This window comes from Euprymna scolopes, chromosome 19 (genome assembly GCF_053919585.1).
Source record: "Euprymna scolopes isolate OS-2025 chromosome 19, ASM5391958v1, whole genome shotgun sequence".
NCBI classification, from domain to species: Eukaryota; Metazoa; Mollusca; class Cephalopoda; order Sepiida; family Sepiolidae; genus Euprymna; species Euprymna scolopes.
In genome coordinates, this window is record NC_136500.1 from 37691757 (window position 1) to 37703878 (window position 12122).

At 35.5% G+C, this 12122-nt stretch overlaps 2 protein-coding genes across 2 annotated transcripts; both read left to right on the plus strand.

Annotated features, from left to right (window-relative positions):
* The first annotated feature begins 2088 nt into the window (after nucleotides 1–2088).
* On the plus strand, nucleotides 2089–2736 carry LOC145240199 (uncharacterized). Its single transcript, XM_080103784.1, has one exon. The coding sequence runs from the start codon at nucleotides 2089–2091 to the stop codon at nucleotides 2734–2736; it is 648 nt and encodes a 215-aa protein (XP_079959910.1).
* Nucleotides 2737–3395: 659 nt separating this feature from the next.
* On the plus strand, nucleotides 3396–4013 carry LOC145240200 (uncharacterized). Its single transcript, XM_080103785.1, has one exon. It carries the CDS (start codon nucleotides 3396–3398, stop codon nucleotides 4011–4013), a length of 618 nt encoding a protein of 205 aa, XP_079959911.1.
* The last annotated feature ends 8109 nt before the right edge of the window (nucleotides 4014–12122 follow it).

Here is a 12122-nt window from a genome sequence, read left to right on the forward strand (position 1 = left end):
CGTCCTGGAGGGAGACTTGATACCTATTTTTGGATGAAGATTTAATCACTTCAAGACAAGGAATTAGTTCTATAGTTTATTTCACTTTTCCCAGATGTCCTGCAGAAGTTGGAAAGTGAAATCGGCCTGTGTGGGTTCTTTTTCTACACATGTCAGCGTTCGTCCCCCCCCCAGTGAAGAGGAGGAGACAACGGGAAGCCGTCCGTTGTCTTCTGAGTCCAAATCAAATCTCAACGATTCAGCTAACCTGATCACATGACTCGCACGCAATCCAATCAGCTGATCTTAACTTCCGGCCAACGTGCCTACACTATAACTCACCTCTTCCTCTCTTTCTCTCTCTCCCCCTCTCTCTATCCATTCTCTAACAAAGGTAAGAGGGTATTTTTCACAGAAACAAATAGAATTGCCGTTCACCTATACTCGAGAATACATCCCTCTGGAAAGGAATAACATACCTACCTGCAAAACAGCAGAAGCATGTGAACATCTCATAAATATAGCAAAGGAAATGCCAGACGAGTTAGACTACCCTGTTGGACTGCTAATTGGGTATGACTGTGCAGGTGCCTTAAAACCAAGAAAAGTGATCACCGGGAAGAATAAAGACCCATTTGCCATCAAGACAGATCTCGGGTGGTGCATAGTGGGACCAACAGCACATCTGAACAATCCAGGAAACACAGTTGGACATTGTTACCGAATCTCTTCCAAGGAGATTCCACCTATTACACCTACCTCAGTAATAAGAGCCTTCGAGATGGACTTCCGTGATATAAACCACAAGGAAAACACTGTGTCTCAAGAAGACATAAAATTTCTCCAGATATTAAAGGAAGAAATTCAACATAATAATGAGGAAATGTCTTTACCCTTTCGTGCACGTCCCCATCTTTCAAAAAATAAACACTTGGCCGAAGTTTGTCTTAAACACCTCAAGGCCAAATTTACAAAAAATCCAAAATTTGAAGAAGATTACATCAAATTTATGGAGCAAATCATCAACGAAGGAGATGTCGAAGAAGTTTGTGATGCGTCAAACGATGGTAGCACATGGTAGATTCCTCACCATGGCGTGTATCATCCAAGAAAACCTGGGAAAATCAGAGTTGTGTTTGACTGTTCTGCTAAATTCAAGAACACATCATTAAATGATCACCTCCTGACAGGACCTGATTTGATCAATGCACTACCTGGAGTGCTGTGCAGGTTTCGAGAACATCGCATCGCTCTTATATGTGATGTAGAAAAGATGTTTCACCGCTTTCATGTCAGTCCTGGAGATAGAAACTTTCTTAGATTCATCTGGTAGAAGGATGGAGACACAAAAGGAAAGGAATACCGTATGCGAGTCCACATTTTTGGCGCATCCTCATTTCCGGGTTGTGCAAATTATGGGTTCAAATACCTAGCCAACAAGTATCGAAGTGAGTACCCTCTGGCTGCGGCATTTATCCAAAGAAACTTCTATGTGGATGATGGACTCATCAGTGTTAAGACAGACGAAGAAGCAAAACAGTTGATCAGTGAAGCAAATGAAATCTGTGCGAAGGGTCAACTACATTTACATAATTTCGTGTCAAACAAGAAAGGACTCTTGGCGAAGTCATGGAAGGCAATAGCGACACCACAACCAAAGAAGTAGATTTGAATCACAATATTCTTCCAACACAAAGTGTATTAGGGGTAAAATGGAACCCGGACACGGATACATTTGCTTTCAACATCACCCTTGATCCAGGAGCGGCTACCCGACGTGGAATTCTGTCAGCAGTGGCGGTGTGTATGATCCATTGGGATTTATTGCACCCTTTGTTCTAGTCGGTAAGAGGGTGCTACAGGAGATGTGTAAACAAGAGTTGGATGGGATGAGCCCATTCCTTCTGAACTAAAACCAAGGTGGGAGTCATGGATTAGAGATGTGAATAACCTCAAACTAGTTCAGATACAAAGATGCTTCATCCCAGATAATATAGGCCCAATTGAAAAAATAGAGCTACACCATTTTCCGATGCCAGCAACATTGGATATGGCCAATGTACCTATTTGCGAGTTGTTGCAAGGAAAAAAGTGCATTGCACGTTGGTCATGGGTAAAGCTAGAGTGGCACCCATTAAGGTTGTCACTGTGCCTCGTCTCGAACTAATTGCTGCTACCGTCTCAGCAGCAGTAAGTAACTTCCTGAAGGAAGAACTTGACTTAAAGGTGGACCAAGAATATTTCTGGACAAATTCCCAAGTCGTTCTAGGTTACATAAAAAATGACGTTAGACGATTTCATGTCTTTGTTGCCAATCGAGTTAAAAAAATTAGCGATAGCACTGATCCTAGCCAGTGGTTATACATTTATACAAAACAAAGCCCTGCCGATCATGAATCTAGAGGACTTACGGTGGGAGCACTGATTGGCTCAAATTGGTTTGCTGGACCAAAATTCTTATGGGACCGTGAGCTCATTACCATCCAAGAGTGTCCTGAACCCATCATCGGAGATCCTGAAGTGAGAGTTCTGAAAACAATGCTCACTCAAACAGAACATTTCTTCGACAGATTTTCCAGATTATCGAATTGGAATAAAATCCTGAATGTAGTCGCTCGAATAAAATGCCTGGCAAATAAGTCCCAATCAGGTCATATCAGCGTAAGAGAAAGAGAATCAGCCTCCTTTGCACTCATCAGTATTGCACAAAGAGAAACGTGGGAAGAGGAGTTCAGTAAGAATATCCAGTGCAATTGAAAAAAAAACAGTGAGCTCTACCAACTCGATCCTATCATTAAAGATGGGCTTCTAAGAGTTGGAGGGCGTTTAAAGGGATCTACTTCAATTGGGACGAGGCACCCAATACTATTGCCAAAAGAAGGCCCCATGACTCGTTTAATTATTGAATATTATCATAATAAAATACAGCACCAGGGTCGGGGAATGACCCTAAATGAAGTTCAAGGTAATGGCTACTGGATCATCAGTGTCAGCAAGATAGTGGCAAAATATATTAAGAATTGTGTCATTTGTCGGAAAATGCACAGACTCCTGGAAGAACAACGCATGGCTGACCTTCCGGTTGAAAGAGTCGAACCATCCCCACCATTCTCCTACATAGGAATAGCCTGTTTCGGACCCTTCTATATAAAACAAGGAAGAAAGGAAGGAAGGAAGGAAGGAAATAAAGAGATATGGCCTTCCGTTCACATGCCTTAGCTCCAGAGCCATCCATCTAGAGATGCTGGAAGACCTCTCCACTGATGCCTTCCTAAAAGCCTTGAGATGTTTTATAGCTCTCAGGGGTGCAAGGAACGAACTTTGTAAGTGGAAAGAGTCAACTTAAGAGAAGCATTAAAGAATTGGACGAAGACAGAGTTGCAAGTTTCCTTGCTGAGAAGCAATGTGACTTCAAAATGAATGTTCCAAGAGCAAGCCATATAGGCGGTGTATGGGAACGGCAAATACGCACAGTCAAAAGTGTAATGAGCACTGTGTTAGCTTCAGCAACTGGTAGATTGGATGATTTCATGCTACGAACATTCTTGTATGAGGCGATGACGATTGTAAACGGCCGTCCACTCACAATAGCTGCAATTAATGACCCAAAGTGTCTCGAGCCCCTGACACCAAATCACTTACTACAAATGAAGACAACTGCACCAATGCCACTACCTGGGAAGTTTGTAAGGGAAGACTTATATGCTAGGAAGAGATGGCGCAGAGTTCAGTACCTTGTGGAACAATTCTGGAGCAGATGGCGAAGGGAATACCTAGCCAACATAAGCACCAGACAAAGATGGCATGCTAGCAGTCGAAATATAAAGACTGGAGACATTGTACTCCTCAAGGAAGACAATCTCCCTCGCAACAAATGGACAATGGCTAAAGTAGTGGATGCGATAAAGAGCAAAGATGGTCTGGTGCGAAAGGTTAGACTCCAAATGGGTCAGGACAAGTTAAAAGGCAATGCGGAGAGATTTATTGAACGCCCAATCCAAAAATTTGTTGTATTAGTAGAAAATAACACATAAAAAAAACAAACAAATAAGGCAATAGACTTGATCTTGTAGTGAAATTGCCACCGATCAGTAACTGGTTCGCCAATGATCGATGATAATTTGGTGGGAGTGTAGCTGCGGCCATACTAGTCCCATCAATTTCAATAACCCCTCCCCCCTTTCCTTATCACCAGTTGTTGCTGTCCCCCTATTTCTGCGGACTCGAAGCGGAAGTAGGGAAAGAGGCTAGAACGATTCCACATCATTTTGACTAATGGCCCTTGGAGAGACAACATGGTAATTGACATTCATTAATTTATCCCAAGAACTTATCAAGTTTCTTTCGGAAATTGATATTAAAATGTATTCCTTATTAAATGTAATATTTTCTTTTACAGTGTTCACGGTGTTTAATAAAGCTATATACATCAGTTACAGCGTCACTATTTTCCTCGAAACCGGCCGGTAGTTACAATGTATTTATTTGTATACGAATAAATATAAGACAATCTCATTAAAAATAATTTATTGAGTAAGAACGTGCCGAACGATACTATTAAAAACAGTAATAGGAAGCGAGAAAGCAATTAATAAGACAATTCCTGTCGCATGGACGAATTCAGAAAAACACCTCCACCAAAATGAAAAGTCAACATTTAATGTTTTTTATTCAGATTTTCAGAAGGGAAAATAATTATAATTTATATATGAAAAATAATTATATTTTATATATGAAAATAATTCTAAATTATACATGAAAAATAGTTATAATTGATATATGAAAACTAATTATAATTGATATATGAAAAATAATTATAATTGATATATGAAAACTAATTATAATTGATATATGAAAACTAATTATAATTGATATATGAAAAATAATTATACTTGATATCTGAAAAATAATTATACTTGATATATGAAAAATAATTATAATTGATATATGAAAAATAATTATGATTGATATCTGAAAAATAATTATAATTGATATATGAAAAATAATTATAATTGATATATGAAAAATAATTATACTTAATATATGAAAACTAATTATAATTTATATATGAAAACTAATTATAATTGATATATGAAAAATAATTATAATTGATATATGAAAAATAATTATAATTGATATATGAAAAATAATTGTACTTAATATATGAAAACTAATTATAATTTATATATGAAAAATAATTATAATTGATATATGAAAAAGAATTATAATTTATATATGAAAAATAATTATAATTAATATATGAAAAATAATTATAGTTGATATATGAAAAATAATTATCGTTGATATACGAAAAATTATTATAATTGATATATGAAAAATAATTATAGTATATATCGAAAAATAATTATAATTGATATATTAAAAATAATTATAATTGATATATGAAAAAAATATATAATTGATATATAAAAAATAATTATAATTTATATATAAAAAATAATTATAATTGATATATGAAAAATAATTATAATCTATATATGAAAAATAATTATAATTGATATATAAAAAATAATTATAATTCATATATGAAAAATAATTATAATTCATATATAAAAAATAATTATAATTGATATATTAAAAATAATTATAATGTATATATGAAAAAAATATATAATTGATATATAAAAAATAATTATAATTGATATATGAAAAATAATCATAATTTACATATAAAAAATAATTATAATTGATATATAAAAAATAATTATAATCTATATATAAAAAATAATTATAATTGATATATGAAAAATAATTATAATGTATATATGAAAAATATATAATTTATATATAAAAATAATTATAATTTATATATAAAAATAATTATAATTGATATATGAAAAATAATTATAATCTATATATGAAAAATATATAATTTATATATATAAAATAATTATAATTTTTATATGAAAAATAAAAGATGACGTAATTTCATGATTTACATGAATATTCGAACCATTAATTTTTCCGCCACTATTGTATAAATAATATGTAGTGATATGTAAATTAAGTATAATTTACATATGATAGCTCACATTTATAAACCGACAGCAACTAGAACAGGTTGTTGTTCAACGCTTGCTTAGCGTTATACACGACATATCAATGGCGTCGCGGATAGGATCCTCTGTCGTCTTTGAAGACCCGGAATACATAGATGCGTGGATTCGTTGCTTCGGTGCTAATGCGAGAAGCAAACGTTGAAGGACAAAAATAAAAAATAAAAATAAATAAATAAAAAAAAAAAAATAAAAGAAAAAGGAAAAAGAACGAGGAGGGAAGAATGAAATCACCGACTTGTTTATGGTTAACGCTGTTTGTGAAGCAATTATGAAGGTTGCTACAATGGTTTACCCTCGAGAACTAGAAGAAATGACTTCCGAAGAAATAAGTCAGGTTATCAAGGGAAACATGAGGCCAAAGAAAAGACTGGTGGTTGCAGAAAGGACCAAGTTTATGGCAATGAAGCAGGAAGTGGATGAACCGATAGTAAAATATTTACACCGGTTAAGAAGTACGAGTAAATACTGTGACTTTGAAAAACTAAGAACAGAAGAACAGACAACAGAAGAAGAGTTAATTCAACTAAGGTTAATTGCAGGTATGCATAATTCGGCTCATAGATATAAGCTAATTGAACAGTTACAACTTACAAACATGCCCTTGAATATGTGTCTAGAATTTATACAACAGTAGGAATTAATAGATACCTACAACCAAAATAAAAAAAAAACTCCCACGAAGATATAATGCCTGACATGTATACAGTGGAAACGAAAAAAAAATTGTATGTGCTGTGGAAAAATTCATGAAAGGAAAAAAGAAAAATGCCCAGCGTTTGGAAAGACATGTTCAGAGTGTTTAAAAAAGAATCACTTCAAAGAAGTATGTAAAACGAAAAATGTGGAAAGAATAGAGGATGAAAATAGACAAAATTTTAATGTAAAGAAGGATAATATACAAAATACTGGATCAAGGAATGGAGATACAAAAATAAAAATGAAAATCAACAATTGTGTTGTGTGAAATGCAAATAGATAACTGGCAGAGAAGTAACCATAATATCCAGAAATTTGTGGGGAAAAAAAGGGCGTTAAAAAAAAAGCAACATACAATTATGTCAGTTTGATGGCTCGATTATAGCAATTATGGGTTACTTTGAAGGTTCAATAGAACTAAAAGAAAAATATGAAGTAGTACCCACTATAGTTTCAAATTACCGAAAAATGCATGGACTATTGGGGAATGATGTATTAAAAACAAATTCAACGAAGTTGATTAATGAGATAAAAATGGAAAAAAAAAACCAGGAAGATTAAAAACTTATGAAGCTAGTCTGAAATTAAAAGAAAATGTCCCCCCCCTCCTACGAAGCGAGAAAATTACCAGTGCATTCATTATCGTTAGTAATAGCTAAGTTGCAAAAGTTAATAAAGGAAGATTTATTAGAACCTGCCCCTTCAAGAGGAAGTAAATGGGTATTACCTATTGTGGTATTAAAAAAAATGACTGACTTGAGAATTTATGGAGATTATAAAATAGGGTGAACCATAAAGTTTGCGCCGACTTGTACCCTATTCCGAATGTAGAAGTAGCTTTACATAAAGTTGCCGAAATGAAAGTATTTTCGAATATAGACCTAAAATCAGCTTACCACCAAATTCCCGTAGGTGAAACATTTTAAAGAATTGACGACCATAAACACTCCTATAGGCCTGTTAAGGTGGAAAAGGATGCCGTATGGCATAAAAACGGCAAGAGCAATTTTTCAAAAAGCTATTGAAAAAGTAATAGGAAATGTTGAAAATACCATCTGTTATCAAGACGATATATGTGTTGGAGATTTAAATGAAGATGATTTAAAGAAAAAAACTGAAAATATACTGAACAGGTTAAGAGATGCTGGCATGACAGTAAATACAAAAAAGTGTGTAACCAACAGTAATGAAAGATCATTTTTGGGTTAGTAAATTTCAAAGGAAGGGATCTCTCCAGATGAAGCGCTAATAGAGAAAATTCTAAAAGTGGCTACACCAAAATATAAAAAAGAGTTGGAGTCTTTCTTGGGTTTGGTAAATTTTTATAGAAAATATGTACCAAAATATAATGAGTTGACAGAACCATTTGCGAAGTTAAGAAAAAAAAAATGCGGAATTCATTTGGTTAGAACACCAACAGAAAGCCTTTGAAAACTTAAAACAGATTCTGTCGAAAAAGCCAATAGTACAAATTTTTGACCCTAAGAAGGACATAACTCTAACTATTGACGCTAGTGAGCATTCCGTATCCGGTATTTGTCACGAGATGGTCAGCCCGTAATGTACTTATCGAGGAGATTAATGACTGAACACAATTATTCTAATATAGAAAGGGAGGCACTAGCCATAGTGTGGACAACGGAGAGAGCACGACAGTTCTTGATGGGGAAAAATTCTTGTTGAAAAGTGATCACAGACCACTGGAATTTATTTCCAATCCAAGAAAAGAACTACCGAAAGTTACAACGCCTAGAATATTATGTTGGGCGACCAGACTGATGACATTCGACTTTGACATTAATTATGTTAAAGGGAATATGATACTGCACGTTGATGCCTTATCTAGATTGAGGTTTTATAGAGAGGATAAGGACAAAAACGATGAGGAATTTGAAGACACATTCCTGCGCCTTGTAGAAACCGATGTAATATCTGTAGATAAAATGGCTACTGAAACTACAAATGACCCAGTGTTAAACAGAATAGTGTTGAGGATAAAAGAGAATTGCTGAGGAAATTGTTCAATGGCTGAATGACCATTCAAAGAAATAAGACATAAACTGACTATAGAAAAAGGGATAATATGTAATGGAGACTTGATAGTTCCCCCAGAAACTCAGAGGAGAGGTTATAAAAAGTGTATACGATGACGTACATTGTGAAGTGGCAGCTACGCAAAGAAGATTAAAATTGGAAGCATGGTGGCCGCAGTACTCAAGAGACGTAGAGGACTACGTAAAAAGATGCAAAAAATGCATAGAACTCAGGAATTTCAAGCAAAAGAAAATACATGTGTGGCCCGAGAAGCAGAACTGTGGAGCAGAGTACACATGGATCATGACTATGTCAATGAGATGAGACTATTATTAAAATTAGTAGCCGCATATTCCGGTTGGCCTAAAGTGGTGAGAGTACCTTATATAAAAAAAGTACCACCGTAAAATAAATATTAAGAGTAATATTTTCGAGAAATGGGATACCGAGAACATTGGTGACGGATAACGCGCCAGAATTTGCAAATGCTGATTTGCATGAATGGTTAAGGAAAATAGGATGCAGATCTTACACGACCCCTCCCTATCACCCTCAAAGTAACGGGATAGCGGAAAGGATAATCCAGACGGCAAAGAAGGGCATAAAAGCATGCTTGCAACAGAAGGAAAAAATCGATGCTTTCTTACCAAGATTATTACTAAGTTATAGAACAATTCCGCATGCAGGCAGGACAGAAACTCCATCTACTTTAATGGGCAGACAATTAAGATCCACTTTGACTATGTAATATGCCACAAATACAAAGATGTGGTACAAAAGAAATAGGAATACGGAAGCCACGGAATACGGAAGCCAAGACAGCAGAATTTATTATGCAGAAAAGACATAATACTGTAATATTAAATAAAGAAAATAGGAACAGTGTTCTAGCTCATGCTGACCAAATAAGATCCCAAGGAGAACAATCGGATGAGGAAATGCCGTCAGAGCTGCCCATTATTGACGTAACAGAAGACTTACTGCAGAATGAGACTGCGGAGGAAGAAGTAGAGAGGGACGAGTTAGAAGAGGAAGAAGTAGAATGGGGCAAGGCAGAAGAGGAAGATCAGAATATGAAGGAGGATCACTGCGATTATAGGGAAAGATGTGATAGATCTAGATCTCTAAGGAAAAGGAAAGAGATAAAAGAAGATATTCAGGAGGGCACGAGAAGAAGTACAAGAAGTACTCGCAGCATAAAGCCCCTCCATCATAGTGAGATGTAGTGATATGCAAATTAAGTATAATTTACATATGAGCAGATAGCTCATATTTATAAACCGACACCAACTAGAACAGGCATATAATACAATCATAATATATATATATATATATATATATATATATATATATATATATATATATATATATATATATATACAGAGTGCGGCAGAAATACCTTCCACGTTTTAAACTTTCAACTATGTCGCCTATGAACATATGCAAGTCCCAATGATGTTTTTTATTTAGCTAATAACATTCCAGTGCATATAAGATGATATTCCTCCTAACTATGGCTAACTTACGTTAGCTTTTACTTTTAGTATTGGTGCACCTTCTCCAAATGATGTCACCTCAAGTAATAACACGAAGCTGGGGATACTCCACCAGATTAGATAAATTCTAGTCTTGGAATCCAGTAAGACAAAAGGACCAAAACAAAAAACATACTACAATATATGAAAGTGGTTAATTGAGGAGAGGGAAATTAAATTATGTTCTCAATTTTTTTACTCGGTGTTTGAGAAATAAAGAACTTTAATGAAACATTCGAATATCTGTATCTCATATAAGAAAATTCAGGTTGTCCTCGACGGTCGTACATTTAAACAATATGATATAAATGCGGGAGTACCACAGGGGTCTATCATTTGGACCTTTATTATTCCTAGTATTCATAAATGACCTCCCTGACAAAATTGTCTGTGAGATGGGAATATATGCTGATGATACTACGCTCTACAACAGACACGACAGGAAAACAAATGAACACAGAGGTGGCTTGTTACTTTTAATGCATCTAAAACCAAGCTTTTATCTTTACATCATCAAAGCTCTGATCTCCATCTGGCATCAATTGAAATGAATGGCTCTTGTCTTGGGGAGGCCTCATGTTTTGACAAGCTTTTGGGCTTCACCTTTACTCCTGATCTGAAATGAAACACATATTAAATTCGTTGCCAAGGCCACTGGGAAAATGGTTGGATCCTTCTATCGATCCAGTAGATATCTCACTGCTGATGCAATTCTCTATCTATTTAAGAGCTAGATACGTCCAAGGATGGAGTACTGTTGCCACATCTTGGCAAGAGCTGCTAGAAAGGACTTATCTTGCCTTGATAGAGTTCAAAATAGACTTCGTAGCATCGTAGGCGATTCCTTTTTTCTTCACTGCAACCTCTTTCTTACAGAAGAGATGTTGCGAGTTTGTCTCTCCATTATCGTTATTTTCATGGCAAGTGCTCGACTGAGCTCCTATCTATGGTCCCCCCCCTCGCCGAACTTTCCCAAGAACCACCCGTCTAGCAGAAAACACTCTCAATAATTTCCCCACTCTTTATCTGTGCCTAAACCTAAACGTAGATTCCATCAACTGCAGCGGCTTCATAAATGTTCATTCACCGATCGGTGCGAATGAGTAGATCAAGGAGAAAGTATTTTCTGGGGTAGTTGATCTGCATGGCCGTCTAGAGCACGCTTTGTCATTCACATCTCTGTCGCAAGCCTGAACTCGACTAACCCATCTACTAACTGTGCGGCATCAACTGCAGCGGCTTCATAAATGTTCAACAAGCGCTGGTGAATGTTGATCTGTTCAATTTTTGCCTGCATGGAGGAATTTAATGACGTACCTTTGCTTCTGACGCACGTTCATGACAGTTTACTTTCATAGAGTCTCACAGCGTCAATATCTGGAATAGATAGGTGAAACTTTCAGATCATGAATGGATAAGTCCAGTCATCATAACAATGCAATTTGTAATATCTGACCCATTCAGGTGAAATAAAAATAAAAGTAAGAGGCATTATTTTTGGAACGTTCTTCGTGTGTGTGTGTGTGTGTGTGTGTGTGTGCGTGCGCGCGCGTGTATAAAGATAGAGATGGATAGATAGAAATATAGATGGATAGATAGAGGGAGGGAGAAAGAGAGAGATAGAGAGTGAGAGGTAGAGAGAGAGCACAAATAAAAATAGGAGGCATTATTTTGGAACGTCCTTCGTGTGTGTAGATTATATATATATATATATATTGTGGTTAAAAGTAAAGAACCTTACCTCATGCATCGTGCGGCTCGTGTTAGGAAAGAAAAAAAAGAGAAAATAAAATTGGCC

Coding starts and splice junctions, on each gene's coding strand:
- LOC145240199 (XM_080103784.1), top strand. CDS start 2,089: ATGGGTAAAGCTAGAGTGGCACCCATTAAGGTTGTCACTGTGCCTCGT.
- LOC145240200 (XM_080103785.1), top strand. CDS start 3,396: ATGAATGTTCCAAGAGCAAGCCATATAGGCGGTGTATGGGAACGGCAA.